General features: G+C 42.4%; 1 protein-coding gene across 1 annotated transcript in view; it reads left to right on the forward strand.

The window, feature by feature from the left end:
- Positions 1-14896, forward strand: part of RPA1 (replication protein A1) — a 47945-nt gene that overhangs the window by 737 nt on the left and 32312 nt on the right. Inside the window, exons 2-5 of the mRNA XM_084650904.1 lie at positions 1936-1983; positions 2355-2433; positions 3071-3179; positions 4102-4190. Of these exons, the coding sequence (XP_084507030.1) occupies positions 1936-1983; positions 2355-2433; positions 3071-3179; positions 4102-4190 (325 nt within the window). The remainder of the gene's footprint in view (positions 1-1935; positions 1984-2354; positions 2434-3070; positions 3180-4101; positions 4191-14896) is intronic.

Raw genomic sequence — 14896 nt, forward strand, 5'->3', positions numbered from 1 at the left:
GCGCGCTCGGGCGGGGCGGGGGGCGCTCGGGGGGGCGGGGCGCTCAGGGGAGCCGGGGCGGGGCGCTCAGGCGGGGTGGGGGGGGCACTCACCAGTTTTTCCCCGTGGGGGCTCCAGCCCCGGAGCACCCACGGAGTCGGCGCCTGTGCTGGACCTGCTTTCGTTACGGTTCTCAAGCTGTTATACTGGTGACCTTTACAGCAAGCCTCGGAGTGCGTCCTCCCCTTGTAAATTAAAAACAATTCTTTTATATGAAACACTACTATAAATGCTGGAGGCGAAGTGGGGTTTGGGGTGGAGACTGACAGCTCATGACCCCCACACAGTAAACTCCTCGTGGGGGTCATGACCCCCAGTTTGAGAGCCCCTTCACTATGCCCCTGGGTTGTTACATTCTTTCACTCCATGGCCACTTCCTCAGTGATCCTTGGCGCACATACCTCCCTTTCCGGCCCTGAAGTTATAACTGGATAGTATCTGCCTGGCTGTGGATTTCTATCTTCTTTAAAGTGGTGGAGCAGCTGGTTAGTTATAACCCCGCCTTTCTGTATCTGAGCTTTTTATTCTTGCTGCCTGTCCGTAATTTCACTCCTATTATTTTTGAGGTTTATAAAGTTAGAAGGGAGTGCTTGTCATCTGTTCAGCACACCTCTGACAATTGGTTAAATGAGCAAAAGAGAGTGAGCAACAACCCTACAAAGTATAACAAAAAATAAATTACCCATAGCACGCTCTGCCCCAACTCTTGGGTACTGTTTGCGGTCTGGTTCTGTGCCTGCGTGTTTACTACTACTCCAGTTCTGGTATTTTGCCAATTTGATCACACTTGAATTCAACACCGGAGAAATACGCAACAAAGAGCAGGGGTGGGCAGATTACAGCCCAGGGGCCACATCTGGCCCTTCAGACATTTTAATCTGGCCCTCAATCTCCTGGGGAGCGGGGTCTGGGGCTTGCCCCCCTCCGCATGTGCTGTGGCTCTGTAGGCTCCCAGAAGCAGTGGCATGTACCCCCCTCTGGCACCTACATGTAGGGGCAGCCAGAGGGTTCTGCACACTGCCTCCTCCCCAACTGCCACCCCCGCAACTCCCATTGGCCGGGAACCATGGCCAATGGGAGCTGCAGGGGCAGCACCTCTGGATGGGGCAGCGCGCAGAGCCACCTGGCTGTGCCTCTGCATAGGAGATGGAGAGGGGACATGCTGCTGTTTCTGGGAGCTGCTTGAGGTAAATGTGCCTGGAGCCTACACTCCTGATCCCTTCCCATGCCCCAACCTCCTGTCCCAGCCCTGATCCCCCTCCCACCCTCCAAACCCCTTGGTCTCAGCCCAGAGCACCCTCCTGCACCCCCAACCCATCAGCCGGAGCCCTCACCCCCTCCTGCACCCCAACCCCCAATTTCAGGAGCATTCATGACTCGCCATACAAATTCCATATCCAGATGTGGCCCTCGGGCCAAAAAGTTTGCCCACCCCTGACAAACAGAGAAACATGTGGAAAGGGAAGAGATGGACTTTAAAAAAAATAGTTGAACTCTTTGGGAACTCTAGGTTCCTTGGCTAAGTTACAATTTGTAGGAAGTATAACTACTTGCAGCAGCTCCATCGGCTGCCTGAAAATGCTCAACAGGCAACTGTGTGAGAATTGATGAACTAGTAAATCAGCCTGTCACTTCCCATAAAGAGCAGGGATTTCTGAGGTGAAATGCTTCTCTCAACAAATGGTCTGTCCTTTTCCTTGTATCAGGATGCGCTTATACAATGAATAGAAATTTTGAGGATGTTCACGCTGTTGGCACACTAACCAAGTTTGATTCCCTGTTTTGGGAACAGTTTATTATAATTAGTCGAGTTATTTGTTGGCTAATCTCCTCAGTCACAAAGCTCTAAAAATGTTTTCCAATCAAAAGGATTAAATCCTCTATCTTCCTTTATAGGCCATAATGCAGGGAGAGAATAATTTAAAGCCTGTCCTCCAAGTCATTGTGAGTATTCCCTCAAGTGTTATTTTATTCCTATTATCCGTAGCTTAGTGTACTTATAATTGTACATGCTGATCTATGAGTCCATAAAGATAAGGTGCCTGACAACTCCCCTCCCATGAGTTTACAATCCAATTCAGACATGAAGAGGTGGAAGCCTTGTAGGTGAGCAAAGGAGCACTGAAAGGCTCGTTGGCATGAATCTGAGCAAGCATGTTTTAGTCCGTCTGAGATTGGCTTTAATTGATTGTTATCTGTCTATCTTAGTTTTCTGCTTTATGAGTAAGCTCTCCCCAATAGGTGTGATCTCATACTTTGTCTCTGTGTGCCTATAAAATCAGATAAGGGCTAAGAATTCAAGTGTTTTCTTCTAGAACATCCGTGCCATAGCCACAGGAAATGGGCCACCTCGTTACCGTGTGCTGATGAGCGATGGGGTGAACACACTTTCCTGTAAGTAATTCATAGTGATGAGAATTTACAAGTGCATGGCTAATAACTGCACCCAATTGTCAGAATTAATGACAGAGTGGTTTTTGCTGCTGAACTAAGTTCCAAAGGAGTGTGTGAAGGCTATAGAATTTATTTATTTAAATTTATTTAGATTCTGGGATCTATAATCGTATTTTAATCTTACAAACAAAATCCAGCTTTTCTGAGTTGTTGCAGTGTGTCCAAGAATTCATGTTAATTATGGAGAACAGCTCAGTCATACAGAACGGTGATTAACGGACTATCATAATAGTGGTGAGGTCCAAGAACCATTTAGCAGCTCATCTTAATCTATCTTTTTCTAATTTTCTGCATAAATTTTACTTCAGTGGGTTGGGCTACAAGGCAAAATATCATTGCAAGGGTGTTGTATTCTGTTCTCAAACTTTAGGGAGTTATAAGTGATTTATGTTCCAGAGATATATTCACACTTTCTCACTTGTGATTGCACTGGTTTGTGTGAGATGATTAATGGGACAGGCCTTAAATCTATGCAGGACCAGTGGCCAGAATGGATTGACTGCAGTTAGCTATGACGGCCATCTTTTCAGGGCTGCATATGCTGGTTGTTTTAGGGTTTTTCTTCTGTTTTTTGCAGCTTTCATGTTGGCTACACAGCTGAACTCTCTAATTGAAGAGGAGCGCTTGTCTGCCCACTGTATCTGCCAGGTTAACAGATACATTGTTAACAGCCTGAAAGATGGAAGGTATACATGTATATTTAGATATGGGCACACAAATGCATCTGACTAGTGGATGCTGCTGCATCTCACATACGGGATGAGAGGTCATTATTAATAGAGATTATTAATAGGTGTATCCATTGGGGTGTATGGTGCATGAGGGAGGAGGCATGTGTTTCTCCTGACACATCATGTAATCGTGATGGCTGTTCGAGGGTTGCAGAGATAAAAGTTGCTGTACCTGGCTGCAATGTGGTTAGTTGCAAATATTAATATCTGTGTAGTAATTAAATGGATATAACTGGATAAAATGCATCCAACTCTGTAATCATTAGATTTCAGTCACTGAAAATTACTTGCTGTGGGTGAGGGTGTGAATGAGGACATGCCCTGGTGGTGGTTGGTTTTGTATTCAGATGGTAAAGTACTTGAACTTTCTATTGCAAATTAAGGTACGGTAACAAACCTTCAAGATTGTGTACATGCATGAATGTGTAACTGTGTGAACTTTTGCTGTCACTGTCTTTCTCCCCAGTCCACCTTTTCTATTTGACACTCACTTGTATTTAGTTTTATGCCATTTGGGGCAGAGTTGTAAGGGATCTAGCACATTTTATGTGCTCCGACATTAATGTTGACTGTATCACTACATCTCAACATCATGTGCATCATTTTGATGGCTGTCTACTCTTCCTGATTAAGTGCTGTATTGTTTCAATCTACACCACTTCTACCTGCATTTACTAAATTGTTAAATCTCTAGTTGATAATGGAGTGTTTCTTCTTGACAGTGCCTCAGCAGGAAATCTGTCTTCTATAGTGATTGCAGTGCCTGTGTGTATGCAAAAGACTCATTTATAGCCTAGGGCTGTATATGGGCTTCTCTCTCGAGAAGTGTCCAGGAAGATGTCAAGAGTCTTTACTGTTGCTTGCTTTGTGTTTGTAGGAGAGTGATTATATTGATGGATTTAGATGTTCTGAAAACAGCTGATGTGGTTGGTGCAAATATTGGCAATCCAGTACCGTACAATGAAGGTAAGGAACCTCCTACAGACAATAGAATTGTATAAGAGACTCACTATCATGCTGGTTTTCAGCTGGTTACTCTGTTTTTAGTGAAAAAAATATGGACACCCATTTAATTGTCTTGTGCCTGGAGTCTTGATTTCCAGTTGTCCACTGTCACCGTAGCTGTGTAGCTTACAGTTTTGTACAGTGCCTATCACCACAATAGCTAAGCCCAGGCCAAATGGGTTAGTTCCTGCTTCTATGTGTTATGGGGAAGTATCAGACCGGCTGATTGTCACACCTTAGTGACTTTCTATATAGCTCTCAAGTATAATATTGCCTAAATGTTTCCATTCTGATTCTTTTTTTATCTGCTTGTAACTGTCAGCTTTCAGGCAGACATTTTCCAAGCCAGTCTCCTTGAGGTTGTGTTTGGAAAATCGATCAAAAAGTTCAGCTTTCTTAATGAAAGTTGGGTGGTGGGTGGGAAATATATTTGATATGTAGGGCTTTAAACTAGATTAAAAGGTGCCGGAGATAAAAGCCCAAAGGTAAGTGTAAAAAGAAATGACCTTAACAGAGGGCTAGCTGTTTTGGGGGGAGACATGGAAACTTATGATAGGGTGATAGAAGCAACAAGAGGGAAATTAGTGAGGAAATCTGCTTGACAACTAATTGACTATACACAAATGTAAGGGCTATGGGGAATAAACATAAATAACTGGAAGTCTTAGTCCCTGAGCTAAATTATGACTTAATTGGTGTTGTGAGAAGTGTCATGGCTGGAATATTGGTATTAAGGGTATAGCTTGTTCAGTAAGGGCGGGCAGGGTAAAAAAGGGAAAAGGTGTTGCATTAAACTTCAAGAATATATACACTTGTTCTGAGGCAATGAGAGGCCAGACCAGTTGAAAATATCTGAGTAAAGATAAAGGAGTAAAAAAAAAAATAAGGGTGACGACATGGTAGGGGTCTACAGTAGATCACCAAATTAGGAAGAGAAGGCGGATGAGGCATTTCTAGAACAAATAACAGAAATATCCAAAACACAAGACATGGTACTGATCATGAGCTTCTACTATCCTGACATCTTTTGGAAAAGTAATACAGCAAAACATAACATTTTTAATAAGTTCTTGGAATGTATTGAGGACAGTTTTTGTTTCAGAAAGTGGAGGAAGTAACCAGGGAACAGACTTGATTCTGACCAACAGGGAGGAATTGGTGGTGAGTCTGAAGGTGGAACGCAGTGTAGGTGAAAGTGGTCATGAAATGATTATTTCATGAGTAGAAGGAAAGGAAGGCATGAGATCAGCAGAATGAGGACAATGGACTTTGTAACAGGGTCGGTACCTGCCTCTCATGAGTGCCCCTTCTGGTCGGATGTGATCCTGTTGTTTCTTGGTTTGTGGTAATGGGGTAGCATCCACTTCTCACAAGCGCCCCCTTCTGGTCGATGGTTTCTTCAGTAGGTCTTCAGCGACTCATCCCTCCAGCTGAGTGTCTCACGCTGTCTGTAGGTGGAACAGAACAAACAAACCCCTTCTGGGGTATACTGTCTTTACCTTCTGCCAAGGCTTCCTCCCTGGAGACACTGCCCTCTATAACAGTCCAGCTGGGCCCATCGCGGTATACCCTCATTTGGTCTGGCTAGGTTCTTTGTCTTTGCTCGGCAGCCTGTCAGGAACTCCTTTTTAACTTCATCAGTCTTCGGCAGCCTCCCCTGGGCTCAGTCTTGCCCACACTGAGCTGTATGTTGCCTGCTGCTCTTCCAGCTAGCCAGGAACCTGGTCTTCCCTCTTCCAGCACCAGGAAGCAACTGACTGCTCTGCTTGTTCTGCTGCTTCTTTTTAAGTGGCCTTCCTGGTCCCTCTGTTTGGCTGCTTCCCCTGCAGCCTCTCTGGGCTACCTAGAGGACTTCTCCTCTGCTCTTCTCTGGGGAGGGGTGAGATGGGACATCTGGACCTAATCCACCCCATCACAGACTTCAAAAAAGCAGGCTTTAACGAACTCAGAGAACTGGCAGGTAAGGTGCCATGGGAAGAATATCTCAGGGAAAAAGTTCAGGAGAGCTGTCAGGTTCTCAAGGAGACGATATTAAAGACACAACTGCAGACTATCCTGATATAAAGGAAAGAGAGAGCCATATTGGCCCTCTTTCTATTCTTCCTGTCAGGAGCTCTTTAATGACCTGAAAATCTGAAAGGAATCTTACAAAAAGTGGAGACATGAACAAATTGCTAAGGAGGAGTATAAAAGAGTAGCACAAGCATATAGGGACAACATCTGAAAGGCTATGGTTACACCTACCAAGAAACATAAACGGCAATAAAAAGAGGATCTTTAAATATATTAGGAGCAAGAAAAAAACAAAAGTGATGGCCTCTACTTAGTGGGGAAGGAGAAGTAATAACAGAAAACATCAAGAAGGCTTAGGTGTTTAATGCTTCACTCTTCGCTAAAATGGTTAATGGCGACCAGATGCTCAACACAACTTATATTAGCAAAGGTGGAAGAAATGTAAGACAAAATATGGAAAGAACAGATTAAAAAATATTTTAGATAAGTTGAATATATTGAAGTCATCAGGTCCTGATGAAATTCATCCTGGGATAGTTAAGGAACTAGCTGAAGCCATCTTGGAACCATTAGCATTTATCTGTGTGAACTCATGGAGGATAGGTCAGGTCCCATTGGACTGAAGAAGGGCAAACATGTTACCCCTCTTTAAAAAGGGGAACAAGGAGTACTTGGGGAATTATAGACCAGTCAGCCTAACTTCGATACCTGATACTGAAGATATTGAAACAAATAGGGTTACTGGCCTGTCAGTAGATGTGATATATCTTGATTTTAGTAAGGCTTTTGACACAGTTCTACATGACATTCTCATAAGCAAAGTTTGGAAATGTGGTTTAGATGAAATTGCTATAAGGTGGGTACACAAAAGGCTGAGACACCATACACAGAGAGTAGTTATCTGTGGTTCCCTGTCAACTAGAAGTATCTGGTGGGGTTCTACAGGGGTTTGTCCTGGGTTCAGTACTTGTCAATATTTTCATTAATGACTTTGGGGTGGAGAGCATGCTTATAAAATTTATAGATGACATCACCTGGGAGAGATTGGAAGCACTTTGGAAGACTGAATTAGAATTCAAAAAGACCTAAACAAATTGGAGAACTGGCCTGAATTCAACAAGATGAAATTCAGTAAAGATAAGTGCGTAGTACTTCACTTAAGAAGAAAAAACTAAATGCACGACTACAAAATGGGGAATAACTGGCTATCTGGCAGTACTGCGGAAAAGGATCTGGGGGTATAGCAGATCACAAATTGAATGAGTCAACAATGTGATAAGGGCTAATAACATTCTGTGGTGTATTAATAGGAGTGTTGTATGTAAGACATGGGAGGTAATTGTCCACTCTGCTGAGTGCTGGGCACCACATGTTAAGAAACATATGGACAAATGGCAGAGAATGTTTAGGAGAGCAGTGAAAATGACAAGGGTTAGAAAACCTGACGTAGAAGGAAAGGTTAAAAAATACTGGCATGTTTAATCTTGAGAAAAGAAGGTGGAGGTGCTGGGGGGCCTGATAAGGCTGTTACAGAGCACTCTGATCCATTGGTCGCCACATCCACCAAAGGTAGGGCAAGAAGTAATGGGCTTAATCTGCAGCAAGGAAGATTTAGGTTAGATATTAGGAAAAGCTTTATAAAACTATCAGGGATGATAGTTAAGCACTTGAACAGGCTTCCAAGTGAGACAGTGGAATCCACATCACTGAAGGTTTTTAAGGGCAGGTTGGACTTACATGTGTTATGGATGGTCTAGATTTACTTGGTCCTGCCTCAGTGCAGGGGGCTGGACTTGATGACTTGTCAAGGTCCGTTCCAGCCTGACATTTCTATGATTTAAAAAAAAAAAAAAAAAGTCTGAACTTTCTTTGAACAGCTCTATCATTGAAATGGGTGGGGATAAATAGTTGAAATTTGGCAGGGAAATAGCCCTTTGGGAGGAGCAGTGCCTTTGAGAGAAACTCAGGTAACAATACGATCCATTTTCATTGTTGCTGTCTCCACGTTCTGATTTGGGAAATTAACACACGTGTGTGTGGTAGAGTAGCAGGACTGACAGGTAAACTGCCAGGCTGACCAGAAATCTAGCTGACTAGTTGGAGCAGAAATCCTACCTAATGCTGCTGTGTAGAACCGTCTTTTTCTATCACTGTTACTTCCATTGTTACTTTTGGGGGAGAAATGCATGCACTAAACAACAAGAGCTTGCTCTTGTGACAGCCATGAAATTAATCACAATTTTAAATGGTGTGGTTAATCGTAGGTCTAGACTAGTGTCTTCTGAAAATTTACTGAACAGACTGTTTTATGTGCATGTGTGATTTTCTTCCCAATTGTTTGTCTGATACAATAGTATATTTCTTGTTAGCTAGGTGTCTGTTTCAGAGTTGTAATTATTCTTTACTGTTGCTTAGAAGCAGCTTGTCATTTCAAATATTTCTAAGATGCATTTTCAGTTACAGATTATTCTGAATGTGCAAGTTGTGAAATTATTTTCTGTAGTATGGCTTAGGTTTAAATTTGCATAAAAGTGATTGTAATAGGAACAGAAATCAACACAGACTGAGCAGTTCTTGCATTGTTAAAATTACTGGGGGAGTTTTGCTCCTTGTGCTTCTTATTTGAATTTAAAGCTAGTCAAAGAACTAAAGCTGTTGGCATTTGGTCTAATATAGTCAGAGCAGTGTTAAAGGTTCAGGAGCAAGGCCAATGCACTGATGCATTCTGCAGATTAGAGGTTCTCAAATTTTTTCATAGTGTGGACTAGGGATGTAAAATATTAAATGGTTAACTGGTAAGTATTAGACTTACGGTAAACCCATCCTTACTGTTAACCCCCTGCGTGTGGGTCTCGAACTGGTTCTCCTGTCCCCGCGCCGGCAGGCTGGGCAGGGGGAGCACATTTAGGCTGGGGGGGATGGGCTGGGGCTGCAGGCCCCATTGAGGGGGTAAAGTAGTCCTCGGTCTCCCATGTGCCACTGGAAGGGGTTCGGCTGCAGAAGCAAATGGCGTGCTGGGAAGGGAAGGGAAGCTGCTGTTGGGGTGGCACGGAGAGTCTGTGGAGGCCGCATCGGGACAAACTAGGTACCTGCGGCCCTCTCCCTTTAATTGATTAACCAGTTAAACAATATAATTTTAATAGTTTAAACGGTTATCTTTTTAAACGATATTTACATCTTTAGTGTGGACCACTTTTTTAACACGGAGATAGTCCTGTGCGCTTCATGCCCTCACATTTGGCATCTCATAACATCCCTGTGGTAACTGCAGCAATTTTTTTGCAGGGACCAGTGATGTTAAGGAAGTACTTAAAATTAATTAACAGAAGCTAAAAACGCTAACAGCTGAAAATAGGGCAGAGGATGCTGTCTGGAGTGCCTCATAACTGCGAGTGCTGACCTCAGGGCAAGCATCCCAAAATGGTCTATTCTACAATTTAGATTTCATCAAACCAGTAACAAAGGTGAACTTCTGGATCACTGTACCTGTTTTACGATGGAGTCACAGACAGTCCCCTTAAATTCACCATTCTGTCTTGCCACCCAGACAAACTGGACTGATGATAAAAGGTCACTTAAACCAAAAATCACCCCACATCAGATTGTTCCCAGTCCCAAGAGACCAACCAGTCTCTTACCCCAGATCAACTGGTACTCTAAATCTTACACCAAAGACAATATTGGCAGCCAATTCTATAGTAAACTAACTAAAGATCTTTTAGCTAAGAAAAGGAAATGAGAATTATTGAGAGGTTAAAGCAAGTAAAGTGTGTGTGTGTGTGTGTGTGTGTGTGTGGTGGATATATAAGTGAATCAAAGTTTGTAATTCCAAATGTTGGAAGTGATGTAATAAACTACCAATTTCCCAAAATGTCTCTGGGGATCTCTGGTTTGCAACTGGTACAGTTCCCTGTAAGAATCCAAATGGTTCAGAGAAGGATCTTTCCTTGAATCCATATTTATAGCTTCATCTGACAGAAAACAAGCTGACTGTTTGTCTATACCTGCATGGGCTTTTCCTTTGATGATGGTGAGTGAGGAATGCACTTTGAGTCCTTGACCCCCCTTCTCTGAGTTATTTAATTATAAGAAAAAAAAGAAAAGGAGTACTTGTGGCACCTTAGAGACTAACAAATTTATTTGAGCGTAAGCTTTCGTGAGCTACAGCTCACTTCATATGTTCTGATGAAGTGAGCTGTAGCTCACAAAAGCTTATGCTCCAATAAATTTGTTAGTCTCTAAGGTTCCACAAGTCCTCCTTTTCTTTTTGCGAATACAGACTAACACGGCTGCTACTCTGAATCTTCCCATTAGGTATAAGGGTATATACAATGTAAATGTTTGCTGCTCATTATAACAGGATACAGATTAGTGAGAACAACGCAAGTAACATCCCATTAGTTTTATGAAGTCTAAACATCAAATACTCTTTTCTACCTTCAACAGTCACTTTGATTAGGTGAATTGGCCTGAATACACTTTGGCATGACCTGGTCTGCCAGCAGCATTGTAAGACCAATAAGCTCTCTGTAGACCTCAAGCAAGTGCTCCGCAACCCACTAGCTACCCATGTGCTACAGTTTGGGATCCTCTGCTATAGATTGTTAAACTTTTACCTGGTTAAAACCATAGACTCCTAATTGAGAAAGACCAGGAAGCTAGGGGAGTTTGTTGCTAGTTGTATATTTGAACACATATTCCAGATGTGTTAATTGTAGGACTAGAAGGGACTTCTAGAGGTCTTCTGTCCAGTTACCTGCATTAAAGGCAGGACTAAGTAGTATCTAGACTTCCCCGAGAGATGTTTGTCTAACTTGCTCTTAAAAATCTCCAATGATGGAGATTCCACAACCTAGGCAATTTATTTCAGTACTTAACCATCCTGACAGTTGGGAAGTTTTTCTTAGTGTCCAACCTAAACTGTCCTTGCTGCAATTTAAGCCCATTGCTTCTTGTCCTAGCCTCAGAAGTTAACAAGAACAATTTTTCTCCCTCCTCCTTGTAACAACTTCTATGTACTTGAAAACTATTATTCTGTCCCCCCATAGTCTTCTCTTCTCCACACTAAACAAACCCAATTTTTTCAGTCTTCCCCCATAGGTCACATTTTCTAGATCTTTAATCATTTTTGTTGCTCTTCTTTGGGCTTTCTCCAGTTTGTTCACATCTTCCCTGAAACGTGGTGCCTGGAAGTGGACACAATACTCTAGTTGATGCCTAATCAGCTTGGAGTAGAGTGGAAAAAATACTTCTCTTGTCTTGCTTACAACACTCCTGCTAATACATCCCAGAATATTTGCTGCTTGCTTGCTTGCCTTCCGCCCCCCCCCACAGTGTTTCACTATTGACTCATATTTAGTTTGTGATCCATTATGATCCCTTTCCACAGCACTCCTTCCCAGGCAGTCATTTCCTTTTTGTATGTGTGCGGCTGATTGTTCCTTCCTAACTAAGTGGAGTACTTTGCATTTGTGCTTATTGAATATCATCCTCTTCACACCAATTCTCCAGTTAGTCCAGATCATTTTGAATTTTAATCCTGTCCTTGAAAGCATTTGCATCCCCTCCCTGCTTGGTATCATCTGCAAACTTGAAATATATAGATACTTTATAAGTAATATATCCCCTGAGGTATGTTGTGAAGCACAATACTGGGCAGCTGACTACTAAGCCATGCCTTGGAAGTTCTTAGTGCTTTTATAAAAAGATTCTTTCACAAGTATTTTCCTGTTAAAATGCAAGAGAAAATGTGGAAGAGCAAAAATAGTTTTAAAAAATCCCCAAACTTGTGCTATTTCTGAAGCCTCTTCATTTAACTCCTCTTTCATGGGCATCTAGGACTCTAGCTTTCTTTTCTGGCTCCTATACAGAATAAATTTGGAGTTACTGAATAGGGAGTCCTGTTGGGCATCTTTTCTCTTTTGAAGCTAGAGCACTTAAGTCAGCTAAGTTTTGGCTGGCAAGGGTGAAGCCCAGCGTCTCTGTCTAGTGGATGCTGGAGAAAGCACGCAGTATTGGGTTTGATGTCAGTCTGTTGTTAGGGAACAACTGTCACCAATTCAGTATTGACTTTACTGTAGCAGCCAATTAGAAGAGTAGATTGGCTTTGTGCGGAAACCTTGTTCTGATTAAAAATAAACTAGAGGGTCACACACTTCATAGCTTCTGTCAGCTGAGCTCGTACACACCAGAGCTCCTTGTGTTCCACTAATCGCCCCCATAAGCTCCCTATGTGCCACCCTCTCATTCCCCTCTTTCAGGGACTCCCTGCAACACTCCCCCGCGTGCTTTGTGCTTCCCTCTACCATTGTTGGTTTTTTTCTTTTTGTCAGGGAGATGAGTTATTCAGGTTGTGGACATTTTGAACTCTCTTGGTGCAATAGGCAGAGTTGAGATGGTGGAGTGTTATGCTAGAAGGTGTTAATGGCTGTCATCAAACCAACTGCTTGATCTAAACAACTGTAGACCTGGAATTTTGAGAATTGATTGTATGCATTGTTCTAAAAATTATTGCATCGTGCCCAGACATATAGAAATGCCATTAGGCTGAGTGCAGGGCCTGACTTCGCTCAGTCAATAAAAACCCAACAAAATCTTTGACCAGTGAAATAATGAGGGTGACTATTACACCTGTAAGAGGATCTAAGTTTTCAAACTATGGGTAACACTTCTCTAGGGAGGGTCGGGGGAGGAAGGGGTTGGGGAGGAATTGGGGGATGTTGTTACCTTGGATTAAAATAGCAGTGAAGACATAGCTATTTAGCTTTTAACTTGGGTTAGCAGCTCAAAGATCAAAGTTGAAGCCTATTGGGGAGTCTGGAGTTGAACTTCAAGCTGCTAACCTGAGTTAAAAGCCAAGTTGCTGCGTTTTCATTGTTGTTTTAAATTGACTGAACACTTTTTTTTTTTTTTGGCAATTAAGACACATACATAGGATAGTTTTCTGTAATGTAGAGTCAGTCCCTATTTTAGGGTTCTCCCAAGTGGCCATTGTCAATATACTGACAACTATCTCTAAGGTGATCAGATGCTGTGGTGATCCACCTGACTTCCTGTGAATCTCAGCACTGTGGCTCAGGTTGGTCAGCAATGGATTCAGACTTGACTGTGGTGGTTTCTATAATGTGGAGCCCATCATTCTTCATTTAGTGTCTCCATATTTTCTAAATTAAAAAAATAACGTATCTCTTATAGGTTATTGTTGAGTCTAGATTTACCTTCACCCAGCACCTTTTCGCCTGCATTTTAAAGAGTTTTGTTAAGTTATATTTTAGCTCTTGCATGGTGCAGTGGTGCAGACCCTACTGCTTAAAGCTGTCAAAAGCTTAAGAACAGCCCTACTGGGTCAAATCAAAGGTCTATCTAACCCAGTATCCTGTCTACCGACAGTGGCCAGTCCCAGGTACCCCAGAGGCAATGAACAGAACAGGTAATCATCAAGTGATCCATCCCCTGTCACTCATTCCCAGCTTCTGGCAAACAGAGACTAGGGACACCATTCCTGCCCATCCTGGCTAAGAGCCATTGATGGACATATCCTCCATGAATTTATCTTGTTCTTTTTTGAACCCTGTTATGGTCTTGGCCTTAACAACATCCTCTGGTAAGGAGTTCCACAGGTTGACTGTGCGTTATGTGAAGAAATACTCCCTTTTAGTTGTTTTAAACCTGCAGCCTATTAATTTTATTTGGTGACCCCTAGTTCTTGTGTTATGAGAAGTAGTAAACACTACTCTACTTTCTCTACACCAGTTATGATTTTATAGACCTCAATCATATCTCCCCTTAGCCGTCTCTTTTCCAAGCTGAAAAGTCCCAGTCTTATTAATCTCCCCTCATATGGAAACCGTTCTGTACTTCTAATAATTTTTGTTGCCCTTTTCTGAACCTTTTCCAATTCAATATATCCTTTTTTGAGATGGGGCAATCACATCTGTACACAGTATTCAAGATGTGGGCATACCATGGATTTATACAGAGGCAACATGATATTTTCTGTCCTATTATCTATTCCTTTCTTAATTATTCCCAGCATTCTGTTAGCTTTTTTGACTGCTGCTGCACATTGAGTGGATGTTTTCAGAGAACTATCCACAGTGACTCCAATATCTTTCTCGAGTGGTGACAGTTAATTTAGACCCCATCATTTTATATGTATAGTTGGGATTATGTTTTCCAATGTGCATTACTTTGCATTTATCGAAATTTAATTTCATCTGCCATTTTGTTACCCAGTCACCTCGTTTTGAGAGATCCTTTAATAGTATCCCTTTAAATAATTGCCAGCCCTGAATTCTTTCTAAGTAGTAATAGAAAGTGGTTGCTTGTGAAAAGAGATCTGGTTGAGATCACCATATGCTATGGCTCTTCTCAGGATGGTTTGCTGTTGTCTTGTAACACATTTGAATGTTAGTGGGTGTTCTATGCCATGGGGCTCTTGTGAAAACAAGATTACATCCCATTGTGACACCATGGGTATGTGTGCCTCATTTTCCCTTATTGGGCTTTCGGTAAGTTCAGTGATGCTTGCATACAGTGAACAGTGCCCCTCCAGGGGTCTAGTTTATTTAATCAACCACCAAACATGCTTTGTAAACAAGCCACCACCTGCTTTAAGACCCAGGGCTTCTCTTCTGCCAGGAGCTGTGCAGTCT

This window comes from Lepidochelys olivacea, assembly GCF_965140295.1.
Source record: "Lepidochelys olivacea isolate rLepOli2 genome assembly, chromosome: 17".
Classification (NCBI taxonomy): Eukaryota; Metazoa; Chordata; order Testudines; family Cheloniidae; genus Lepidochelys; species Lepidochelys olivacea.